Source organism: Myxine glutinosa, chromosome 10 (assembly GCF_964187855.1).
Source record: "Myxine glutinosa chromosome 10, kmMyxGlut1.1, whole genome shotgun sequence".
NCBI classification, from domain to species: domain Eukaryota; kingdom Metazoa; phylum Chordata; class Myxini; order Myxiniformes; family Myxinidae; genus Myxine; species Myxine glutinosa.
In genome coordinates this window covers 100,614,266-100,641,765 of record NC_136270.1, presented here as the reverse complement: position 1 = coordinate 100,641,765, position 27,500 = coordinate 100,614,266, and the positions used below count along the sequence as shown (strand labels likewise).

The 27,500-nt window shown below is 43.8% G+C and overlaps 1 protein-coding gene across 3 annotated transcripts in view; it reads left to right on the top strand.

Moving 5' to 3' along the window:
* Positions 1–27,500, top strand: part of GORASP2 (golgi reassembly stacking protein 2) — a 43,618-nt gene that overhangs the window by 9,248 nt on the left and 6,870 nt on the right. For 2 of the 3 annotated variants that reach the window (XM_068126387.2, XM_078785937.1), the window contains exons 3-8: positions 3,097–3,300; positions 3,484–3,570; positions 3,715–3,845; positions 14,977–15,097; positions 22,875–23,010; positions 23,331–23,420. In XM_068126387.2, coding sequence (XP_067982488.2) covers positions 3,097–3,300; positions 3,484–3,570; positions 3,715–3,845; positions 14,977–15,097; positions 22,875–23,010; positions 23,331–23,420 — 769 coding nt within the window. Of the gene's footprint in view, positions 1–3,096; positions 3,301–3,483; positions 3,571–3,714; positions 3,846–14,976; positions 15,098–22,874; positions 23,011–23,330; positions 23,421–23,611; positions 23,679–27,500 lie in introns of all 3 variants that reach the window. The other variant, XR_013624791.1, reaches the window with a different exon arrangement.

Here is a 27,500-nt window from a genome sequence, read left to right as displayed (position 1 = left end):
CGCTGAGTGGTTGGAAAAGCAACTGTGGATCAACTTGCACCGAGTCTCCATCAATGACGACAGCTGTCTTTGACCCAAGTGTGACTGCTTGTTTTTTGCGTTGGAATGAATAGTCATACACACTCTTACCAACCATGGAATCTAGTATAGTTTGCCCCACAGATCTGGCTTTATCAACATTCACTGTGTCATGTGCAGTGATGCCACTCACAATACTATGTAGAGATGGTTCACTGCTGAAAGGGTTCCATTCCTTGAAGGCTCCGAGCAGATCATATGCGTCTTTTATATCATGTTGTTGTCTTGATTTGGAATTGTCCTTGTGCTGTTCACTGGCATCATCGGTCACATTTGTGAGCTCCTGTATTGCACAATTCACTTCAGCACAGGCTGGCATTGCCGGTAACCATATCAATCTCTGTATCTCGGTCATTCCTCTGCCTCTAGTTAAGCCACCACTGGTCTTCATGCTCCTCATGAGCGCTTGTTCTATCACAAGGTCGGTTGATAGGCCAGCCCAATAACGTTCACTTCTTCTGACGACATGAAGTCCATTCATGAAACTCCTATACACTTCTGGGTGATTCTTGTCAAGGTGTTTCATCATTTGAAGGTACAAGTACGCAGACTTGGTGTACAGATTGTGCCCTGATGCTGCAAAGTACGGAAGCATATCATGTGCGGCCTGAAGGTGCAGCATCCAATTACCCATACACTCAGCTTTTATGAATTTCCGTAAGATCTCTACCATATCCATATATTGCAGCCAGAGGCATGCTGTTCGTAGATCATTCATAAGAGTTCTTTCCTTCCTTCAGCTTCTCAGAGATGCGCCTGAGAGCTTCTGAGGAGGATACATCATCAGTAACACTTGGATCTACCATTAAACAATCAAATAGTTAATCGGCTTCAAACAAGTCTTTGTTTTGTTCTTGAGAATTCTCCTCCTCCTGGATGATGTCATCTTACACATCCTGTTCCATCTGTTCATGTATCATGTGTGACTCCACAGAAGGATTCTCTGCTGTTACCTCCAGTTGGTCCATATCGGAATATGTTGGCAGGGGGAGGTTGTATGCATTCGCTACCAGCATCATATTGAGGGCAGCATCCACCAAGAGGTGTCCTCGTACAGCTCTTGAGATTGCCTTTCCGCTAAGCATATATATGCTTTACAGCATTTTCAGCAGACACAACTTCAAAGACTTCTTGTAGACCGCTTCCAGCCATAAGATGTCCGATGGAGCCTAAAAAGCTAATTTCCATGTGAAGGCCTCCGAGTCTCAAGACAATAGATTTTAAGTGACTGTCACTGTCACTGGGCTCTGATTCTATTATCATCAAGGCTTTCCACCACAGTGGTTGGTCAAATGTAATCACTGGAGTGATGTAACCCTTGGATTGTTCACACACGTAACTAAGTGTTGAGAAAACAAAACATATCGCTAGGATCCATGTCGATCATCGGCAAGAATTGCACAGTTGATTTACCAGGACACTGACCATGATGAACTGCTTGCATCATTCCAGACCATGCTGGCCTTGACGGACAAAGCATAAGTGACATTTCCCAAAGTAGGTCAATATGGTATGTGGGATCATTAACTTCCATCGCTAGTAGTTCTTTGTAAGTCAATGGATTCTTTCCGTGTGCTGAGGTAATTTCCGGAAGAAGCTAATTTTTGTATTTCATATAAATGTATGCATATAATTCATCCAAAATGTTTTACTCGTATGTGTACACTAACCCTGAAAATTTGAGCCTCCTGGCCACCGCTAAACTCTTGTTATCGTAGAACATGCTCTTGACGCCACAAACCCCTTAGATACGGTACTCTGCAACAGAATCGAAAACATGCACATAGGTAAATAGCAGTTTCATATAATAAGAACAGGTAATTGAATTTTTGCATAATTGTATGCATATAATTCATCCAGAAATGTACTTATCATATTCCCTTATCATGAAAATATGGGTATACACATTTCACTTGTCAAGATTGTGTCAAGAGATAGAGTTCTGGCAGAAATGTTTTTTTTGGAATAACGGTGGCATCTAATTTGCATACTTCATTGAATTGTATGCATATAATTGATCCAGAAATGAACTTTTTATAATGATCAACCCTGAAAATATGGGTCTACCTACTTAATTTCTCATGATTGGATACTTAGATACAGAATTACTGTGGAAAATTGTTGTTTTCCTCATGGCGGCAGCTACTTTGCATATTACAGCAAATTAGACGCCTTTCTACCAAATATATTTTGGTATACTTTTAGTATGGTGTTTAGGGGACATTCCTGAAATGCATAGCAGTGAAAAACATTCTGTTGCAATTAGTGGTGGGTCAAGCCATAAAATTTGTTAGATTGACTGGACTACAAGGAATGCTGGCAGACGCGATGCCAAGGTTGATGTCCATCCGGGACGGCACACAGTGATGAATCTTTCTACCTGCGAAACACCGGGATGACAGTTTTATAGCAGGGTCGACATTTGAACCCAAGCTAGACAGCTTCGAGACTAGTGTCTCTAGGAGTCTAGGTCATCCTGCCAACCCATTATATAATACCTCTAACCGTGTAAGTGATGGTAAATATGTAAATAAGGCACGTGACTTTTTAAAGCATGCTCGTTGGTTACTATACAATTTCCGGTTCAGGAAAAACAAAATCGTAAAATTTTTACTTTGCCTTTAGCTTGGAGCACATGCGGGCAACGGGCCGTGGTTTGAAAACTCCTAGCCTAGACGTACGTGCACTCACTTCGGAACTGTCTAGCCTGGTTTTGAACGTCGGCCCAGCTATAAACTGTCATCCCGGTGTTTCGGAATGCAAGGCGATTCGTCAATGTCCACTCGCATTAGTGGTGCATGTTAAAGATCCCACAGTGTCCTTCGTGAAGAGTACGCGAGATATTGCAAATTCCTGCACACTCACTCAAAGATTCATTTGTCGGAGTGGCGACCTGTCCAGGATTGTAACCTCTGGAATTTTGCCCTTGATGGCACGAAGAGGATGAACAAAGCAAACCTAAAATTTTGCTTCCCGCTTCTACTTCCTCTCCCCTAATTCCCCTTTTGTCTCGAGTAGGACAAGGACAACGAGATGCTGAAGGATCTGCTGAAGGCAAATGTTGAGAAGTCTGTGACATTGCTCGTCTACAGCAGCAAGACGTTGCGAGTTCGTGAGGTCACCATCACGCCCAGCAACACATGGGGTGGACAGGGCCTGCTCGGAGTCAGCATCCGCTTCTGCAGCTTCCAGGGAGCCAACGAGAATGTGTGGCACATCCTGGTCAGAAGCCCGGACTGAGTGCATTGTAGTTGTGAGGAAGGTGGTACGAGTGCAGTGAGATGTGCGATTTGCTCCCCCTGCTTGTGGTTGTCCGTTTGCATTAATACCGATGTTGATCAGAGCTCGGTTTGACTCGCATAGAACTTGCACAATGCTCTCGACCCTTCCCTTGGTCGCTTTCAGGATGTTGAACTCAGTTCTCCCGCAGCGCTGGCAGGCTTGAGGTCACATTCGGACTACATAATCGGGGCAGATGCGGTGTTGAATGAGGTGATTATATTCCTCCTGAGAAGTGTGTTAAACCCAAAGTTGCCCAAGAGCCATGGGAGCTTGAGGAGCTCTGGTGGTGATGTTTGTTCCCTTTGAGCGAGTAGTGGACATCAACTTCTCTTTTCATCCCCTCCTTGTCCGCAGTCTGAAGACCTTTTCTCACTCATCGAAACACATGAGGGAAAGCCACTGAAGTTGTTTGTCTATAACTCCGACACTGACAGCTGCCGTGAGGTGGTCATCACACCCAATGGTGCTTGGGGTGGTGAAGGAAGGTATGTTGATGATATGGTACTGAAAACAAACACAACTTGATCTTCTTCTTCTTCTATTATTATTGGTACAACTACTTCTTTCTTCTTCTTCTTTTATGGCCACAATCAATCCCAACTTTTTTGTGGGGTCAGCCGTGGAGTAATTTTGGCCCAAGTCTTTCCCGAATCGGCTGGCCAGGTCTAAACTGCAAATTAACTCCCTCCAGCCCACCGCACCCTCAGCCACCTTTTCAAAGTGCTCCACTATCAACCTCTGCTTTTTCTAGAGAAGTAAATAATTTGTGCGGCCATTTGTTCTTTTTACGTGCGTCGTCCGAGGCCAAACTGAAAAATAAATGTAATAAACTGATAGAAAAAAAACAAGACTGATAGTCTAACAATGGCGTGTCCGGGCTTGGATCTGCTGAGTGGAGGATCTGCTGTCCCCCTGTCATGTGACCAGATCCTCAGCTCTGTTGGACGTTTGTGAGGGACATACATACACCGGTCGGACAGACAAACGCTGTTCCAGACAGCATTACCCTATGGGCTATGCTGTAAAAATATGCTGCCGAACCAAGTGACCGATGACGTCCCTCAATGTTGTTTTTCTGGACTAATTTATCCCAAGATCACGTTCATGAAATTTCATACTGATTGGATCAAGCGTTCGTCTTGTCAATTTATGATGTCATAATGGAGACACCTATGACATCATTAACATAAGTAATTCCCCATGGGGAGTACTTCAATTTTTAGCCGCGTCGCAGACGCTGGTCATAGTGCCCTCTGCTATTGTTGTTGTTCTTCTTGTTCTTCTTCTTCTTCTTCTTGCAGAGAAGACAAAACCTCAAAGCTCCACCCATTCTGGGAACCATAGCTCCACCCATTCTGGGAGAGGCTTCATATAAACAAATATCCACCATTTTATTAACTCTCATAGCTTTGAGGCCTGTTTTGTAGGCCCGTCGTGTCTTCCTCTCTCACACACTTTTATTTCAAATCAAATTCGATATATCATTTCATTTTTCACAGTCGCTAACATAGTTTTAGACTCGGTTGAAAAAAAACGGGAAGAAAATCCGATGAAAGTTGCCCTTTATAGAACGAAATGAATTCTCAAAGGCCTGTAACTTCAAGTCCATTGAGATATATATATTTTAAATCGCGGCATGGTCAGTCATACACTGCCCGAAATAACAGACGGGAAAATGCCGAGATATATTAAAAATTCGTCCATTTGATGACAATCGTCACGATGAAATATTTAATTTATACGTCGTCACAATAATGTGGAGAGAGGAGCATAGCTTCGTTCATGTGTCGCCACATACGGGAAATTGCCGAGATATATTTTTTTTAAATCGCGGCATGGTCAGTCATACACCGCCTGAAATAACAGACGGGAAAATGCCGAGATATATTAAAAATTCGTCCATTTGATGACAATCGTCACGATGAAATATTTAATTTATACATCGTCACAATAATGTGGAGAGAGGAGCATAGCTTCGTTCACGTGTCGCTACACATGAGAAATTGCCGAGATATATTTTTTTACAATCACGGCATGGTCAGTCATACACCGCCTGAAATAACAGACGGGAAAATGCCGAGATATATTAAAAATTCGTCGCCACACACGGGAAATTGCCGAGATATATTTTCACTTTGCACAAAAATAACATCAAGTAATCGAATCAATAGGAATGTCCTGTGCCTATAACATCGACGTTATAGGCACAGCTGCATCAAGGCATTGTGTAACATCGACGCGGCTTTTGTTTTAATTAAAACTTTTTGTACTTGTTTTTCTATGGAGCGGTGTCAGAGATATAGAAGTGCAAAGTTTTCCGGTCTTTCCAAGATCGTGCCTATACCATGTGACATATGACGTCATAATTATCATTCTTTTTTTTTTAGGTGGTGCTCCTATGGTGAAAATTTTGTGTCAATCGGACCAACAGTTGTGGAGAAAACAAATTTTAAAGGGAATAAACCCGCAAAATGCTCGCAGAAGGGACATACGTACATACATACACCGGACGTAAAACACACAGACAGACAAACGTTAAAAAAAACACCAAGTGAACATTCTCTAAACCCAACGGACATACCAGAACATTTCCTAACGGTTGCGCAGTTTTTTGATTCCACATGATGATTTTTATTTTATTTTATTCCACCTTCTATGGTGCCTGACGCGATATCTCAGAGCCAGTCCTTCTGTGCTGATCGGAATGGTGAAAGACGTCATTTCGTACACGGTGTAATGTATCGCAGTTGTTTGAGGGTCGAAGGACAGATTTATTTGAAAGGTCATCCATAAAAGGTGACTTGGGTGGGTCTCTGGTTCTGGTCAGGTTAGGAATTTGGAAATAACTATCCCCTCAACCCTCTATCTCAGAGGTTACGTATTCAATGTTGAACCATCTTGTTTTGGGTTAAATTACTGACCCATCTATAAACTGTCGCCCTGGTGCTTTGCAAGCGATGCATTGATTGCATCAAGGAAGGGGACCTTCAGTTGGGTGGGACACCAAGTCGGCCGTTGGATCTGCTTGCATTCGCTTAAGTTCCGGCCGTGCGTTTAAAAACGAAAGCCCCCAACCGAGCTTTATATGTGTTGCCCCCGCGATAAGGTTTTCGGTACACTCGGTGGACAAAACGTTACTGTAATTCCCTTATAATAATTCTCAATCTCAGGCGACTTGCTCGGTTCGGGGCCTGGAAAAAAGTGGGATCTACAATTTACCAGATTTTACCATCTTGGCGAGGGGCATTTGAAAAAGTTATCAGAGTGTGATATTTGCAATAAAGTAATAAATGCTGATGGACTTTTACGCATCTGCAGCAGAGGCCCAAAGGCATGTTTTTGGGTTATCATATCCTGACTGTCCATCCGTTGTCAGCTTTTTTGCTACCACGATAACTTGTGAACCACTGATTATTTCAACCAATCCTGGTACAGATATATAATGTAATGCAGATATGAACCGATTCCATTTTGGATTCTACCGGTCAAATGTCATGTGCCCTTTGAAAATCATTTTGTGAACCATAACTCGAGTTGGAAACATCTGATGTTGTCTCCACTACTTATCTCTCTTTTTCTCTTGTGTGCATGCTCTCTCTCTCCCTCTCTCTCTCTCCCATTTCCTCCCCCGCTCTCTCTCACACTCTCTCTCACACTCTCTCATGTGACCTTTATGATCTCATGTGACGCGGGTGGAGGCATATATCCTTCAACGCATTTGTGTCAAATTCTATTTTTTGTATTTTTATTTTTAAATATAGAAGTATGTTTCATTGGTAAGAAAGTATCTTTCTTCTTGTATACTGAAAGACGACCTACATACGTCATTGTCAAATATTGCAATTGAAGATCCAGGATATTCCATCATTCTGAAAGGAAGAACCCATTCCAAATGAGTTGTTGTATACTGTACATACATAGTCGTGGCCAAAAATATTGGCACCCTTGCACTTTTTTCAAATAATGCACCATTTCTTCCAGAAAATTGTTGAAATTAAAAAATCTTTTGGTATCCACATATGTATTTCTTTGGTTTGCAGTGGAACAAAACAAAAAAGCTGAAAAATTACTAAATCTTAGCTTATTCCACACAGAAATCCTAAAATGGGCCGGACAATATTATTGGCACCGTTTAGAAGTTGTTAGAAAAAAATTAGATTTCAAGCAGGTGATTCTCCTTTACTTTGGAATTGAACTCGCCCGTGGTGAGTTGCAGGTGCCTGCAATATAAAAATCACTCATTCAACCAGTTTGAATAGAGAAAAGGAGTCATTCTGCTGTTTTATCACTGTGTGTAACACAATGAGCATGGAGAAAAGGAGGAGAAACCAGAGAATTGTCTGAGGAGGTCAGACAAGATTGTAGCCAAGCATGGACAATCTCAAGGCTACAAGTCCATCTCCAGAGACCTTGATGTTCCTGTGTCCACCGTACGCAATGTTATCAGGAAGTTTAAAGCCCATGGCACTGTTGCCAACCTCCCTGGATGTGGCAGCAAGAGAAAACTTGATCGAAGATTGCAGCAAAGTATTGTTGGAATGGTGGAGAAAGCACCTCGATCAACTGCCACACAGATTTGAGCTAACCTTCAGACACAAGGTACGACGGTTTCAACTCACACCATCCGTCGCCAACTCGATTAAAAGGGATTATATGGTAGTAGACCCAGGAGGACCCCTACTGCTAAGAAAGCCCGACTGGAGTTTGCCAAAACAAACCTGAACAAGCCAAAATCCTTCTGGGAGAATGTCCTATGGACAGATGAGACCAAATTAGAGCTTTTTGGTAAAGCACATCATCTCTATGTTTACAGAAAACAAAATAAAGCCTTCAAAGAAAAGAACACCTTCCCAACAGTCAAACATGGAGGAGGTTCAGTGATGTTTGGGGGTTACTGTGCTGCCTCTGGCACTGGGTGCCTTGAATGTGTGCACGAAATCATGAAATCGGGAGATTACCAAGGCATTTTGGAGCGCAATGTTCAACCCAGTGTCAGAAAGCTGGGTGTCCGTCGAAGATCATGGGTTTTACAGCAGGACAATGACCCCAAACACACTTCAAAAAGCACCCAGGAATGGTTCAAGCCAAAACGCTGGACTGTTCTGAAGTGGCCAGCAATGAGTCCAGATCTAAATCCCATTGAACACCTGTGGGGAGATCTGAAAACAGCAGTTGGTAGAAGCACCCTTCACATCTAGGAGAACTAGAGCAGTTTGCACAATAAGAGTGGGCCAAACTACCAGTAGAGAGGTGTAAGAAGCTCATTCATGGCTGTAGGAATCATGATTGCAGTTATTTTGTCCAAAGGCCGTGCTACCAAATATTAAGTCTCGGGTGTCAATAGTTTTGTCAGACATTTCTTTTTATTTTCTGATTTAAAAGGATATATTAAGTTCTGAATCAAAAACAAAGGTTCTGTAATATTAACAGTGAAATCAAGAATTGTAGAAACCAATACTTTTCTTATTTTATTTTTATTTGGAGACCAAATCCTTTTGTCAATTTCAACTTCTTTTTAGAGAAAATTTTGAGTTATTTGAACAACGTGCAAGGGTGCCAATATTTTTACCACGACTGTGTTTCTACAGTAATACCCCGGCCTACGTCATTAATTGCTTCCATAAGCCTGGGACTGTTTCCATAAGCTTCCATAAGTAACTCGGTTTTTGACGTAAACCGGGCGTAATGTCTTAAAAATGCCTTAAAATGAAGACAAACACCGTAATTCGTAAAACTAGAGTAAATAACTGGAGGAGGCTGCAGCTTCGCCCTGAATCTTTGCCGCTCCCCGTCGGGAGTCCCTCCGTTGTTTTCTATCGGTCGGGTCTTCTCCTCGAACGGGGTGACCGGCACGGACGTGTCGACCGTGAGCTGGCTTGTGTGCCGAGTGGCTCTGTGGCCCGCTTCACCACGGCGTGCTTTACCCAACGTGTCCGAGCAGTTTCACCGGTGGTCGTGTCGTCTGTGACGAACGAACGAGCTCAGGGTTCCGTGAACCCGGCCGCCCCGGGGATCGACGCTCGCCTCCGAGTCGTAGGCGTGCCCCGTCTTTCCTCGAGCGGCCGAAGTTGCTTGCTTCTTTATTTTTGGACGATGCCATATACGCAGAAACGACGACGTACAGGCAGGCATTTGCAAATCCATGCATATGTGCACATGCACACGTCGATCGGTTCTTTACAAGGATATGCATCAACAACAACTTGCTACTCCCTGCACCACAGATGTCAATTTCCAAACAATTTACCTACTCCCTCTACCTAACTTTAAACTACCCTCTCCGGGTATTCGTGAAGGGGTCCATCCTCCCCCATCCACTCCTTCGCACCATGCACTCCACACCACTCAATCTACACTACTCACTCCACACACCATTTATTCCCACACACCAAGTATTCTCTCCATTTATCCACTTGCACCCCATGCAAGTCAATCACTCAACACCATTACACATGTCCTCAATACACCACTCATACACTTTCTCCGGTCATCCCAGACCATTGCCTCATTTCACCAAGTTCAACGATAACCAGATTCTCACACACACAACCATTCTCGACCAATGCCTCATTTGCGCGAGTTCATCCACAAACAATTTCATTCAATTCCTCATTTGCGCCAAAAGCTCATCCTCATACTCACACACATGATACACCAAGATACACCAAGAGCGGCTTCAGCTTGAAGTCGCCGGTGCAATTACCCCCAAGCATTAGCGTTAGCCGCTCCTTCGCGACTTTGTAGCCTGGCATGGTCTTCTCCTCCTTCGAGATAAAGGAGATGATGATGTAGGAGTGACATAAAGTTGCACATAATGACGTTCGCTGAACTGAAATTTACTCCAGAAGAGTGGCGTAAAGTCGGATTTGACGTCGGTCGAAATGGCGGAAAACGGGGTATGACTGTATATATACACATACATACAAATATACATACATACATTACATGTACATATATATGTATATACAGTCACGTGAAAAAGTAAGTACATCCCATGTAAAGTTTTGACTTTTTCAACATATTTCAACATACAGCTATTTGATCTTCATATAAACAATATTGATAGATAAAGGTGATATAATATAACAAATATCATGAAACATTTACATTTTGTAGTCCATTGTATAATTTAAATAAACATAAATGCAAATTTCGCATGTGGAAAAAGTAAGTACACCCCGACATTTATCACTACTTCAAATACCTAAAATTAGAATCAGGTGCACCAGCTCAGGTGCAAATGATTCGAACATCGTTTTTCGAGGATCTTGGAGGAACCTGTCTTATTTAAACCTCAGACATTTCGTTTGGTTTGCTCTTTGTTGTTGAAGTGTGTGGCGTCACCATGCCTGGATGAAAAGAGCTCTCTGAGGCCTTCAGAAAGAAGGTTATAGATGCCTACGAGTCTGGGAAGGGATTTAAAAAGACCTCCAAACAATTTGAAATCAATCATTCGACTGTCCGGAAGATCATCTGCAAGTGGAGAAGATTCCAAACAACTGCCAACTTGTTCAGGCTAGGCCGCCCCAGCAAGTTCAGCCTGAGGGCAGACCGCAAGATGCTGAAAGAAGTCTCGAAGAACCCCAGAATGTCATCACGGGACCTACAGGTAGCTCTTGCCACTGTTGATGTCAAAGTGCACGAGTCTACCATTAGAAAGAGGCTGCACAAATTTGATCTACATGGGAGGTGTGCCAGGAGGAAACCTTTGCTGTCCAGAAAGAACATCAGGGCAAGACCAAAGTTTGCCAATGAACACCGAGGCAAAGACAAGCACTTCTGGAGCAATGTGCTCTGGACAGATGAGTCAAGGATAGAGCTATTTGACCACAGTCCCAGAAGACATGTTTGGCGAAAACCAAAGACAGTATTTGACCACAAGAACCTGATACCAACTGTAAAGCATGGTGGTGGAAATATTATGGTTTGGGGCAGCTTTGCTGCATCAGGGCCTGGGCAGCTCACCATCATAGAATCCACTATGAATTCTTCATTGTACCAGAGGGTGCTTGAGGATAATATGAGGCCATCTGTCGGAGAGTTGAAGCTCAACCGAAGGTGGACCTTGCAACATGACAGACCCTAAACATACCAGTAAATCCACCAAGGAATGGCTGAAAATAAAGAAATGGAGGGTTCTGGAATGGCCAAGTCAAAGCCCGGATGTAAATCCCATCGAGATGTTGTGGGGGGATTTGAAACGAGCTGTGCATGCAAGAACCCCCTCAAACATCGCACAGCTGAAAGAATTCTGCATGGAGGAGTGGGCAAATATTTCTCCTAGTCGATGTCAGAGACTGGTAGACAGTTATAAGAAACGCCTACTTGAGGTTGTTTCTGCCAAAGGGGGCAATACCACCTATTAGAGCCAAGGGTGTACTTACTTTTTCCACATGCGAAATTTCCATTTATGTTTATTTAAATTATACAATGGACGACAAAATGTAAATGTTTCATGATATTTGTTATATTATATCACCGTTATCTGTCAATTTTGTTGAAATGAAGATCAAATCGCTGTATGTTGAAATATGTTGAAAAAGTCAAAACTGTACATGGGGTGTACTTACTTTTTCACATGACTGTACATACATACATACATACATACATACATACATACATACATACATACATACATACATACATACATACATACATACAGTTACATACCTACATACATACATACATACATATATACATACTGTCGTGTTCCTGGTGATTAAAAATCTTCCAAGGAAACGGAATGCCGAACGAGCTTTAACTCCAAGGCGTTCAGTCAAAATATAGCGGAGAATATGCATGGTGGGAAGAGACCGAAGAGCGCTTACCTTCACGGATCCCACCGGCAGTCCTCAAACCTGCAATAATTAATTCAACCGACGGGTTTAAAATGTTCAAGAAAATGCCGGCTTTATTAACCAAATTGCCGGTAACAAAGAAAATGCACGATAAATGATACTGTATTCCTAATTGCATCGCTCCCACACAGACCCAAATACAGACAAAGGATAAAATAACTGGAACATAAATAGGTGTGATTTAGTGTGCAGTTAGCTCAAATCGGCTGGTGTATCTCGTCAAAGATCGTCTGAGGCCTCTACGTCTTTGCACGCGAAACACGCTTGTTGGCACGAAGTAGGCCTCCCGCGCGGCCCGCTCACTCCTGGCTCCGTGCGTGAAGCGAACAGCCTTGACATGCTTTTCGCTCCTCCAGCCGTGCTTGTCCTCACGATCTCTGCATGGAAACCGCAGCTCTACGTCCGCAGTTCCGCCTCCTCACGACCACAAGCAAGATGTCGGAACACGACCGTTTGCGATGAAGCTTCCTTGCGTAAGAGCAAGAGCGACCGTTCACCACCAGATCCCAAAATGAGAACAACCAAAAGGACGTCGATGCTGAGAGAGATAAAATGTTGATGTTGAGAGATAAAATGTCGAAGCTGAGAGAGCTTTTCAGTGACCGTTCACCAACAAAGTCTGGACTCAAGAAAAAAATGTCCGCCGCTCCAACTATTTTGTACTTGAGGCTCTGACGTCATCCCACAATGTCTCCGTCTCCGCTCCTATCAGCGAGCCTCATCCTAGCAGCCTTTGTGCCAATCGAATCCCTGCCAATCACTGCTCTTTGGGGCGTGGCCCATGCCCCTGCCTGTGCCTGTGCAGTGTGCACTCACCAAGTCTATGTTATCAGCGATAGTGCTTGATGCCTGCTTTCCGGTTGGTTTTTCATTAGTGTGGTTAATGGCCGATTTCTTACTAGGTGTCTGCAGTGTGGTGTCTTAAGGAACACAGGAAAAGCTTGCAGAGGCAATTGCATACAGGGGATTAATTACCCATAATCCCACGCTAATTAACAAACCCCACCCTTCTCATCGGGACGAAGATACTTTTGCACGACATTCGATCGACACCAATTTCCTCCTTAATACATGGGGTTTTTTCTTCTTCACGACAGTCTGAGCACACTTCCTATGCATTCTACCTGGCTCTAAGGTAATCCCTGCCTACCCCCTACAAACGTAACAATTCATAAATATATTACACATATACATATATAATGTTGATGTTGGCTATTACAAACGTAACAGCCTGGTGTTGGCTTAGCGGTTAGGGTGCCGGCTTAGGATCCTAGGATCCTGGGTTTAAATCCTGGTCGATCGCTGAATTAACGCCAGGGGGGTTGACTCAGCCTGTCATCCTTCCGAGGTCGGCAAATTGAGTACCAGCTTGCTGGGATGAATGATCCCGGTGTGTACCCCGGCTTAGAATAGGTACACCGTATCCCTGCGCATCGTAAGAGGCGATCAAGGGTTGGCGTCAGGAAGGGCATCCGGCCATAAAAGCATTGCCTCAAACAGGGAACCATGATTGTCATGGGGCCCGCAAGGCTAACCCCCACTCTAGCGGGGAAAATGGCCTTAAAACGATCATTCATATTCATTCATTCATTCACATATATATAATACTAGCTCAATGCACCTGGCGTTGCCCAGGTTCTTTTTGAATGAATTTGATCTTTTGTATATAGGTCTGACGCGAGCCCAGTATCAGTTGGTGCTCAACGATTCCTTGTTCTTTCTTCTGTTGGGCCCTGCGAGAGAGAATTTTGAAAGCATGTGTTGCAATCAGTCAGATATTCCTATTAAGTGCATAAGTTGTACTTCGAGAATTTTGAAAGAAGAAGAAGATTTATTGCGAAATGGGCCCAGCCCGGCCGTGGCGGCCTCGACCGGCCTCGCCACCTAGCCTCGCCACCACCACCTCGCCACCTATAGCCACCTATAGCCACCTACACCTCGCCACCTATCTTCCCTGGGCCCGTCCCGACATTTTTTGTTTCAGAGGTTTCCTCCTATCTTTCACCGTTCAGGAGATTAGCGCGTGCAGACAAACAAACAAACAAACAAAAACTTTATTTTAAATATATGTAGAAGATATACACACACACACATACATATGGTCACATACATATATACATACATACACACATATATATATCTATATATATATATATATATATATATATATATATATATATATATATATATATATATATATATATATATATATATATACATGCATACATACAGGTATCGAGGCTCATGGAAGAGCAGAAAATCAACATGAAAATGTCAACAGAGAAGGGGATTTTGGAGGGTTATTTTTTTCTGTAATTTGGTATCAAAGTATCTGAACGTTTTTTTTTGCCTCTCTCCACCTTTTACCTACCATTAACCCCGTTAATTAACTCCCACACTTTTAATTTCCCATTGACGTAATTTGGATGCAGCATGTGGCTGCGGGTTGGCATCACTCGTTCTTGCAGGTGTGTGAGTGCCACTGATGCAGTGCCCCCTGTATGTTAGAGCAGTAACTTCGAATTTGGCCAGGGTGCTGGCAATAGCTTTCACTTCCTTTATCTGTACCTGCTATGAGGTACTTGGTAAATGCACATCACTTGTTTCTGCTTGGGTACAAAGGTAGGGATGAAACGGCAGTTTGGATTGATTTTTCTTTTTTTGGATGTTTTCCTCATCGTATTCTTGGAAAATTGTTTATGGAGAAAATGGAAAAGTTGTGGTGTTTGTCAGCAACTGCCTTTTTGGTCTGTTGCAGCCTCGGTTGTGGCATTGGCTACGGTTACCTCCATCGCATTCCCACGAGGCCCTTTTTGGAAGGCAAGGCCATATCACCTGTATCGACCTGCGCAGTCCCTGGCAAGGATGGGTTTCTTGAGGTGAGCCGTTTTGGCCCAAATTGTTCCCATATTGTGTTCACTCGCATGTTGGAGGTTTTACACCATTTGCAGCCTGTGTAGATTGCCGATGTTATGGCTTTTTTATATTTTATATATATCGACACACCTGCGTTCTTCCCAGTTTTTTTTTTTTTTTTTTTTGAAGATTTGTTTTTTGTATACAAGATCGAGGTTCGCGTGAGAGCGAACATTAATCACACAAAAAACAAACGGACACATAAAACATAATAAAGGGAGCGGGAGACAAGATGGGGAGAGAGAGGGAAGCACACAACTACAACAGTAGAGAACAGGGACATCGGGAGATCTGTGGGAGGGAGAGGGCTTGGGGGGAGGAGGCATGGGAGGGGGGGGGGGGGGGGAGGTATAAAACGCATGAACACTGCCAGGACTTCCACGAAAGAGGTCGGTATTTCAAGAAAGTGGATCTGGGGTGAATTAACGGTGTAATAAAAGATCAAGATTTTGGATGGGGGAAGATAAGAGAGGGTCGAAGATAAGAGATGGTGGTAAACAGATGTTTTAAAGACCTGGAGGGAGGAGTGGGATTGAAGAGAGTGAGGGAGTTTCTTCCAGAGGTGGGAGAAAAGAGGAATGAAAGGATGAAGGTGAGCAGAGAATCTTGATTTTGGCAGTTTCACCAGAAGAGGGTTGCTGGCAGATCTTGTGCGACCTGTTGAAATATTTGGGGGACAGAGCACAGACAGAGCTGGGGGAGCAAGGCCGGAGAGGAGTCGGTAGAAGACAGAAAGACCACCAACCTGCCTGCGGTGAGTGAGTGAAAGGCCCTCGGCGTTAGCTGCATTGCGGGAGATTCCAATGATTCTGAAAGCTTTGGTTTCTGCACTGTCAGGCAGGAGCACCAGCTCAGAGGGGAGAGCAGTATTCCATTGAGCTGCGGATGAAAGCCTTGTATGTGGTGAGGAGCTCAGGTGTGCTCAGGAAGGACTTCGCACGACGGAGGATGCCCAGTCGGCGACTGGCTTTGGAGGCCAGCTTGGAAATGTGGTTTTCCCAGGAAAGATCATGGCAGATAGTGAGACCCAAAAGCTTGAGTGACAGAACTTCTTGGAGAGGATTGTTGAGAAAGTAGATGGGAGGGTTGTCCAGTTGGTCTTTTCGGGGAGAGACAGAGATTTGTCAGGATTGAAAGACATGTTCCACTTGTTTGACCAGTCTGATTTTTTTTTTTTAGGTCTGCAGAGAGTGAGGCGGCTGTAGACTACCGATCTGACGGATGAGGTATGGAGCGGCAGAGAGTGGAGTCATCGGCAAAGAGATAGAGAGGATTTTCCAGAGAGTGGGAGAGATCATTGATGAAGACCAGAAAAAGCACAGGGCCCAGAACACTGCCTTGGGGAACTCCAGCCTGAACAGGAAGAGGAGATGAGATAAATCCATTCAGGGCCGCACATTGACTACGACCAGAGAGGACATCTTCATGTTTTACTCTGCCTTGCGTAGCCATGCGTGGAGATTTCCATGCATACCATAGGAGGAGAGTTTGGTGAGCATGGCGGGGTGCTAGACCGTATCGAAGGCACGTGATTTGTCAAGGGAGACGGCTCTGATTTCCTGTTTGGCATTGAGGACCTCCATCCATTGTTGAAGCAGTAGCATGTCCAGATTAAAATGACCTGGTCTGAAACCACATTGATGATCAGAGATCAAGCCATTGGACAAGAGGAAGGATTTGATGTCAGAAGCGATTATTGATTCCATGACCTTGCTGATGATTGGGAGCAGGCTCTTTGGTCTGTTGTTGCAAGGATCTGTTTTAGCATCTTTTTTGTGTAAAGCAGTAATGTTGGCTCATTTCCAAGCAGATGGCAGATGACCTTGAGCAAAAGAGAGGGTGAAGAGAACAGAGCAAGGGTGAGATAGAGCGGAAAAGCAGGATTTTAGGACCCGTGGGCTGATGCCGCCTGGTGCAGTTGTAGAATCAGTGTCTGGGTTTGACAAAAACTTCTCCACCTTGTCAGGAGAGAAGGATACATAGTCCAGGAGCAGCTGGGTTCAACTGGGTAAGGTGGGTACAGAGAGAGATGGGTTTGGGACACAAGATTTTGAGGCAAACACAGAGTTGAGGCATTCGGCTTTTTCACGTGCGGTGTCAGTTGTGTAGCCGTTTGAGATGAGGGTGGGGATGGAGGGGGAACAAACACCAGAAACGGATTTGACCAGACACCACCAGGATTTGGAGGAGGGAGACAGGTTTGAGAGTGTAATCTTGAGAGACGAGGGATATTGCTTCCTGTCTCTCCTGAGGGTAGACACACACTTGTTCCGAGCTTTGTGAAAGGAACTGAGATTGCCTTCAGTTGGATTAGTTTTCCATGAGGTGAAGGCAAGTTGTTTAAAACAGGTTATTGTCCACAGTTTTTGCTTTAAATAATCGATAGTCAGTCTGTTTACCTATTTGTGCCGGTCATCACTCACAGGCATGTTATTTTGAGGTGTGGTTATTTGCTTGATACAATTGTGAGGGGTCTGGATAAATTTGTGGAAAAACAACAACAACAACAACAACATGCATTTTAAGGCCATTTTCCCTGCTAGAGCGGGGGTTAGGAGAAATACATTAAAAAACTAGAACGGCACTCGTTGGAGAGCATACCTCCGCCAGGTGAACCGTTTACGTTTTGTATCCCAGAGTATACCAGAAAATCACAATGCAGAATCACATTTGATCAAAATCATCCGTCCACAACTTTTTGAGATATCCTGCTAGATATCGTTTTTGGCCCTATGAAGAATCAATGAAAAAATGCTACTAGCTGGATCCGGATCCAGATCCGGATCTTCACCAAAATTGAATCGATTCTTGTCACACACATAACCTGTCCACCAAGTTTCATCGAAATCCATCCATAACTTTTGGCGATATCCTGCTCTATGTTGGATTTAGCCATATCTCGCAATGGTGAAGAATCACTTGAAATTAAATAATTCTCATTTCCGAATCCATATTCAGATCTTCACCAAAATCTAATTGAATCGTCCTTGTCAGTCACCCAACCTCTCCATCAAGTTTCGTTCAAATCCGTCCACAACTTTCTGAGAATCCTGCTATGTATCGTTTTTGGCCCTATCTCCCAATGGTGAAGAATCACTTAAAAAATTATACGAGCAGAATCCAGATCTTCAACAAAATCTAATCATTTTGTCGTTTTCACATACGCCACATCTCTGCCAAATTTCGTCTGAATCCGTCCACAACTTTTTGAGATATTTTGTTCACAAACGGACAGACAGACAGATGGGGGTGAAAACATGACCTCCATCCACCTTTGGTGGTGGAGGTAAAAACTAGAACGGCACTCTGTTAAGCGCGCGCCTTTACCAGGCTGAACAGTTTACGTTTTGTATCCGACTGATAGGCCGAATCTGGATTCTGACTTGAACCAAAATCGTGGCTCGTATCAGAGCCAACACAGGTAACATATAATAAAGGGAGCAGTTGGCAAGAGAGGGAGAGAGAAGCAAAAAACAGCAGTAGGGCACAAGGACATCAGGAGATCTGTGGAAGGGAGAGGGCTGGGGTGAGGTACTTGGGATAAACAAGATGGATACTACATTGGTGGGGGAACAAAATGGATATTTTAATTGCTGCATATGAGTTGCAGGAGCCGTGTTTTGTAATTTAGGTTTTTCACCGAGACTATCTATACCTAGTTTGAAAAAGGAAAATTTCTTTGGACAACGTCCCATGATAGTTGCCTTTTTACCACACATTTTGTTTTGTTCCGGCACCTTGCTTCATCAGCACTCCCAGGGAACGTTGTGGGACGTGGTGGGCTTTCAATATATATCGGTCCATTTACCTTGCCTTGCAACCCTTTTCACATTGTTGATAAAATCAAGCTTTTGACCTTTAAAATAAAATCACATGTTCTATCCAAATCCATTTGTCTATTGGGCCTATCGACCATTTGTTTATTTCCTTCCTGGCATTCTTTATATCAACCATTTATTCTGCAATGCTTATTATGCCGTCTATCTTTGTTGCTCATGTAAAAGCAAGAGTGAAGTATCCAGGAAGAGCTGTCATTTGAGAGTACAGAGTTATTCGTAGCTAATTTATTAACGAGAATTAATTACAAACAAGTTGGGTCACCCCATCAAGATCAGGTTATTTACGCTTGCAGTAAAACATGAAGATTGTTATTTACAGATGCAGTAAAGATTGCCTCCGGAGTGCGCTACACGGTGATGATGGGCCAAATGGTCTCTTTTCCTCATTTTTTAGGTCGTAGAGAATCATGTGACCATTCTTTGCACTTGGTGTGGTCCCTTGGAGATTGTACACCCTTTGTGTATTAATTTCTATTCTGTGTATGGAACAACAACAACAACAACATGCATTTTAAGGCCATTTTTCCTGCTAGAGCGGGGGTTAGCCTTGTGGTCCCCATGACAATCCTCTCCATTTTGCCCTATTTTCTGCATCTCTCCTTGTTAACCCCCTTGCCCGCATTTCTTCTTCCACCATCTTTAGCCAAGTCTTTCTTGGTCTTCCCCGTCCTCTACTTCCTTCTACATTCATTTCCATCACTCTTCTCAACCAGTCACTTTCATTCTTCCTCAACACATGACCAAACCATCTCAACGTGTTCCTCTTCACAGCATCAATCACAGGCTCTATTCCCATCATCTTTCGCAATTCATCATTTGTCTTCCTCTCTCAACGATACTCCGCACATCCACCGAACCATTCACATTTCCACCCTTTCCAGCCTTGGTTGCTGCTCTACGTTCATTACCCATGTCTCGCTTCCATAAATCGTAACACTTCTCACACGTGCAGCATACACCTTTCCCTTCAGCTTCCACAACACTCCCCTCCTCATCAGCACGCCACTCAGTTCCCGAAACCTCTTCCATGCACATCTCACTCTCGCAACCGTTGCCGAGTCTGATCCACCTTCTCCATTCAGCATGTCTCCGAGGTAGCAAAAACTTCACACCTTCCAGCTTCACGCCGTCTCCAAGATCCAACTCAACATTTCCTCCATCTGCAGCTCCCTCTGTGCACACCTTACATTTGAATGTAGCTGCCACACTGGTTAATGACCCTCTCAGACCACTACATTTTTGATGAACCCACTTGGCGCACATTGTACATTGAATGGAGTTCACTCCGACACCCTTCCTGAACACAGCACATGGCCACTTCACATTTCTTTCCACCTCATCACATGCTTTACCACTTGCCATCACCTTTGTCTTTCCGATATTCACCTTCAGATCTTTTGTCTCCATACATTCCTTCCACTTGTTCATCTTTTCCTTCAGTCCATCCATACTTTCCGCAATCAACACCAGGTCATCTGCATACAACAACTCCCACGGTAAACCCTCCTTTACGTTCTGAGCCAGCACCTCCATCGCAGCTACAAATAGTAGTGGACTTAGTACCGACCCCTGATGCACTTCCCCCTTCACCTCAAACTCACCACTGTTCCCGTCCTTCATCCTTCCAGCTGTGCGCGCTCTTTTGTACTTTGCCATCACTACTCTGATCAACCATTCCTCCACTCCTAACTTCCTCAATTCTCACTACTTCCTTCTCTGTGTATGGAAAATAAAGGTATTTAAATGCAATGGATTTTATTTCCCCAGAACATCAGCTCAGACATAGTCCCAGCTCTGCCTATCTCCCTTCCAAAGGGGTCACCCGACATATGACTGCTTGTTCGTCCAAAGCGTCGATATTCTGTGTTTTTACATCAAATTGATTGAGATTTGAAAGTTTTTATTCTGACACTGACCTTCCGCATGTTAATACTAAATGGTATTCATAGAATACTTACCCTGCGCAGTCAACTTGGTGCGAGCCAACTATTCTGTTTTTGAAGGTTTTTATTTATTTTATTTTTTCCTTCTTCTTCTTCCCTTTAATCCAATATGGCTGCCAGACCACATGAGCGAAGACATCATAAATTATATAATTGTTGCATAGATCACGCTCAATAAATTTCAAACTGATCAGATTAAGCATTGTCCCTGTTGAATGATGACGTCATAATTACGGCACCAATGACGTCCTCGTTAACACCTATTTTCCATATGGAGTTCTTTACAATGAGCCATGTTTCAATTTTTTCCATGGAGCGGTTTTGAAGATATAGAGGTGCAACCTTTTCGGTTTTTCCAAGATGGCGCCTGCACCACATGACCGATTACGTCATGATTATCATTAAAATATTCTACAGGAGGATGTGCTTCTATGGTGAAAATTTCGTGTCGATCGGACCAAGAATTGCAGAGAAAAATATTCATACTGATCGAATCAAGCGTTGTACTTGTCGTATTACGACGTCATCATTAAGGTGCCGATGACATAATCATTAACATAATTTATTCCCCAAGTGGAGTACTTGACAATGAGCCATGTTTCAATTTTTTCCATGGAGCGGTTTCGGAGATATAGAGCTGCAACTTTTTCCGATTTTTCCAAGATGGCGCCTGTACCACGTGAGCTATGACGTCATAATTATCATTAAAAAAATTCTACAGGAGTTGCCGCTCATATTTTTAAGATTTCAATGTCTATCGGGCTAACAGTTGCAGAGGAATTTCTTTTCTTCATACTGATCGGATCAAGTGTTTTACTTGTCGAATTGTGACGTCATAATGAAGGCACTGATGACGTCATCAACATATCTTATTCCCCATAGGGAGTACTTGCCAATGAGCCTTGTTTCAACTTTTTCCATTGAGAGGCTTGGGAGATATAGAAGTGTAACGTTTTTCCAATATGGTGTCTGTACCACTTGACATGACGTCATAATTATGAGCAAAGAAAATTCTACAGGCGGAGGCGCTCCGATGATAAAATTTTGTGTCAATCGGACCAACAGTTGCCGAGAAAATGAATTTTAAAAATGCAGACGTACGCGTACGCCACACGTATGCACGAACATAACTGAATGCCTAATCTTGATTTTCGCTACGCGAGCGCATTTCCTGACGCGATATGTATACGCACTTGTAAAAGGAAATGACAATAAGGCAATAAGAGCATCGTGTGACAGGTGTTGGTGAAGGTCAATTTCCATGATGAAGCATAATTGTTCCACTGTTCACTTTGTACCTCCACCACCGAAGGTACCTGCACCACCAAATCCACCAACGATGGATGTAGGTTACCTTTTCACCCCTGTCTGGCTGTATGTATGTGAACAGGATATCTCAAACAATTGTAGATAAATTCAGCCTAAATTTGGTGGAGAGGTTGGGTTTGTGACAAGAACGAAATTATTCGATTTTGGTGAAGATCCGGATACGAGAATTTTTTTAAAAAGTGATTCCTCACCATTGAGAGATAGGGCCGAAAACGATATATAGCACGACATCTGAAAAACGTTGTGGACAGATTACGACAAAACTTTGTGGATGAGTTGGTTCGGTGACGAGAACAAGCCGATTCGATTTTGATTCAGGTCTGGATACAGATTGGGCCTATCATTGGGATACAAAATGTAAACGGTTCAGTCTGATGGAGGTGTTCACTTTACTGAGTGTCGTTCTCGTTTGTACAGTATATACAGTATCCCTGCAGACAGAACGAACCAATATATTTCTGTTACGACGAGGTTCAGAGCGTGACCACTCTCACAGAGGTCCTTTGTTAGTTGTCCCTCTTGACTATTATTATTATTATTATTATTATTATTATTTTAAATTCTTCTCACAAATTCTGCATTTTGAATGGCTATCATACAAGAGAAGAACCTAGCTTTGCGGTTTGCAGGTTCAGCTTTCTACGGGTGGTGGCTGTCCACAGCCTATCTCGAGTGAAGTTTTGCCCCCGGAATTGAGTGGCCTACCAGTCAGCGGGACCATGCCCCCTCCAAGCCCCGAGGCCATGAAACTCGACATGACTGCGGGTGAGTAGCTCTTTCCATCCAATCCAGCTAACGGCCTGACTTGCAGCATAATGAACGGAATGAAAAGCACAAAGTTCATGTATTTTTCATTCTTTACGGTCTTAGAAGTTGCCTCATTACAAACTTCTGTCCTTCACTCTTACACCTGTCAACTGATGTACCTTTGAAGAATACTTTTTTTTCTCTCTCTCCGGAGATGTTACTCTTGCACTGATAAGGAAGGGTTAGTTTTTGCAGAAATTGTGTCGGGTGGCTGAGATGAGGATTTTATTTGAGATATGATGTCAATACCTTTATTATTATTTTCATTCGTTTTCCAGGTTCCACAACAGTCTCTGATTCCGCAACAACTCTTGGCCCAATCCACACACTGCTGCCCTTGGAGGCAACAATTGCCACCATTCCAGCAGGTGTGTACCTTTCGTCATCCCAAACGTGTGTGTGTGTGTGTGTGTGTGTGTGTGTGTGTGTGTGTGTGTGTGTGTGTGTGTGTGTGTGTGTGTGTGTGTGTGTGTGTGTGTTCATGCACATGATGTCAGTGTCATTTCCTTGGTTAAATTTCATATTCCTGACTGCAAACCTCCGAACTATTGATGAGCAGGACAGAGACAAAGTGTCCGCGTGGCAGGCGACACTTGTTGCTAACAGGTTGTGCAGCAATTGCTGAGGTGAGACTCAATCTGTGCCTTGCTTCCGAGTCAAGTTAGGGGGTTAAATGTGTGTGTGCGTGTGTTTGTGTGCCTATGTATACAACATGCATTTTAAAGGCCATTTTCCCTGCTAGAGCGGGGGTTAGCCTTGCGGTCCCCATGACAATCTTCTCCATTTTGCCCTATTTTCTGCATCTCTCCTTGTTAACCCCCTTGCCCACATTTCTTCTTCCACCATCTTTAGCCAAGTCTTTCTCGGTCTTCCCCGTCCTCTACTTCCTTCCACATTAATTTCCATCACTCTTCTCAACCAGTCACTTTCATCCTTCCTCAACACATGACCAAACCATCTCAACCTGTTCCTCTTCACAGCATCAATCACAGGCAATATTCCCATCATCTTTCGCAATTCATCATTTGTCTTCCTCTCTCTCAACGATACTCCGCACATCCATCGAACCATTCGCATTTCCACCCTTTCCAGCCTTCGTTGCTGCTCTACGTTCATTACCCATGTCTCGCTCCCATAAATCATAACACTTCTCACACATGCAGCATACACCTTTCCCTTCAGCTTCAGCGACACTCTCCTCCTCATCAGCACGCCACTCAGTTCCCGAAACTTCTTCCATGCACATCTCACTCGAGCAACCGTGTGTATATATATTGTTGCAGATCTCAGCGTCGGCCTTTTCCCCTTACCAAGGGGGGATTAGTCCCCTTGTCTTTGACTAGCTGACGGGACCCGGGACCTATAACATCCTTCCCGGACAGAGCAAAGTAGGGTCGTATAACTAATCACGAATACCTAAGTACTCGCGCTGCCCAGAAACGAGGAAACAAGCCCCGCCCGAATCACGGGTGTTGGTGGATACGCCGAGCGGTAGCGAACCCGTGACCTGAGCCGTTATCAATTACTAGACCCGATCCATGCGGTTCGTAATTGTGCCACGCTTACCCAATGATGGAAATCACAGAAACGGTCGAATTTGGAAGGAAAGGAATAACAAGATTTATTTACACAATGTACAATGATCAGCAGAAGAAGACACAGTGCAGTCCTTGAGCAGTCTTATACTTATTTCCTGGACAAACGGGCCCGTTCACACTCAGACACACTCACACGGGGTTTGCAGACAAACAGGTCAGCACATCCAGGGATGGCGTCCAGGCAGCTCTTCCTCCGGTCCCCAGCTCGCACCGCGAAGTAGATGAATGCAGCGGCCAGGAGCTCTCCGCGGGTCGTTGGCGCGCACGGGATAATTACGGGGCGAACGGTAGGGCTGGCTCTGGCGGTTACACTGGCGGCTGCGGCCGCGTACGTAATAAACGAATAGGTGCTAACAATGCGCTTCTCAATCAAGTCCTCTCGACACTCGTGTGCACGCCGGTCCTTTGAGTCCTCTCGATACCAGTGCCTGGCTCCAGTCCTCATACAGTCCTTTTCCAGCCAGTCCTCTCAGTCCTCTTTAAGGGCAGTCCTCCTCTCGCGAGTCCTCTCAATACAGTCCTCTGGTAGCAAGTCGTGTTTAAGGGCTTTGTGCACTCGCTTATATATCCTTGCCCAGCGAACCCTCTGGAACTCGCCAGACGTTCTCCACCACGCCCTATCACGCCATGCCCCTCGAGCCCTGATTGGCTGGTGGCCCTTACCGTCATGGCCTCTGACGTGCTGCTTGTCGTGGCCACACCTCGACCCTCGCACTCCTCCCTCTTCTTAGGCCTACCTCATGTCATTTGACTAGTTCGAGCGAACAAAGGGCAGCTAATGCTGCTGGCAGCCAAAGCGTAACACACGGAGGGATCAGCCAAAATGGGGCACGGGATCGAGTTTGCCCATAGATGGAAGTAAGAGGGTGGCCGCAAAATGATAAGCACCTAAGCTCATTTCTTTACACAACGCAGATGTTACTAGGGAAAATGGCCTACTCTTACACATACTATGACATAACTAATACTCGAAGTGGGCCTACGTGTTGCTTGTGGACTAACTATGGGGGGGGGGGCAAACCTTTAACCTTTAATGATGTCGTATGTACAAATCTCAGAACCGTAGATATATATATATATATATACACAAAGAATTAAGTTAAGCACCCCCCCCGTTTTTTTACAACCTCGCACATTACAAGTTTGTTGTCGTCAAAACAGTGTAATATACCCATGATATTGCTATATTTTCTGGAGAAGTGATATTATGGTCACATAAAAACATAACAATCATGCCGTTTTCAATATTTTATTCTGAATAATTAAAGGTGAAATTTTTTGGGAATTTTAGGCATATTTTCACCTCAATTTAAGTATGGAGCTATAGGTCCATCACGGACAGTGTGGATGACGTTTATGTTTTCTAACGTACAGTCATTGTTCTGAGAAGACCTCTAGCGATCTTTGCGTCAATAACGTGTGTAGGACCCACGTGATCGGATCACTGACTCAACCCTACGTCTCATAGACCCTGTAAGCCGTCGTATGCGTTGCTGTGGCAGGTTGTTCCATTCCCGATGTAATGCACGTTCCAATTCATCCAGATTGGCTATTGGAGGGACCATCTTCGCAATTTGTCGTCCCAACATGTCCCAAACGTGCTCGAGGGGGTTCAGGTTCAGGACAGGATTAGGGGGTGCTTAACTTAATTCTTTGTGTAGGGGTGCTTAACTTAATTCTTTGTGTATATATATATATATATATATATATATATATATATATATATATATATATATATATATATACACAGTGATCCCTCGTTTATCGCGGGGGTTACGTTCCAGAACCCCCCGCGATAGACGAAAATCCGCGAAGTAGCGACCATATTTTTATTTTATTATTTATATATATTTTAAAGCTTTATGACCCTCCCCACACTCTTATTAACCATTCCCACACTCTTCTTAACCTTTCCCATACTCTTATAAACACTTCCTATACTCTTAAACACTTATTACACTCTTAAACATCCGTAATTTTAACAACATATAAAATTCTAATGGGTACTCACCATTGAAGATACTGTAGCGACCCATGGGTCCCCCAAGCGAGACCAGCATCAGAATCTCCTTGCTCCAGCCGGTGACGTCACCGGCGGGGATCCACGGCGCAAGAGTGGCTGGTCACGTGACCACCAAAGCGTGCCGCGTGTGCGGGTATAATCAGCTACACCTGTTGATCACGTGACCACCGAAGCACGCCACGCTTTAGAGGCGTGGCTTTCGGTTTCGGTTTCTGGTTGTGCTTTATAATGCAGCCCGATAAACGGGCTTTTCAGTGTTCCCGAGTTGGTTTTGAGAATAAATATCTTCTCGGACGAGTTTGTGTCTTGCCCGTCATTTCGTCCGTATCAAGCAAGAGCCCCGGCTCTTCAATACTACAACTTGCGTGATGAAGATGATGATGAATTAGCTGTGCAGTACTGATGACGATGAAGGTGATGACGATGATGAATGTACTGCACAGCCAGAAAGAGCATTACAGTTACCCATTACGTGGGTAACTAGCGCAAGTGGAAGCTGCCGCATCTGCGTTTTCCATACGCACGACTCTTTGTCTCTTTGTCTACCCTTCTACTGTACACTATGTACAGTATTTTATTTCTTGTAATATGTTTTAATTACTGTATTTTTCTTATTTTTTTACGTTTTTAAATTTTTTAGGCTAGAAAATGCTTATTTGACCACAAAAATTTTTAAAATAATAGTATATAAAAATACATTTATACCGCAAAATCCCGCGATATAGCGAAAAATCCGCGATATAATTTTACATATACTAGCGAGAAAAACCCGCGATGTACCGAAGCCGCGAAAAGTGAACCGCGATATAGCGAGGGACGACTGTATA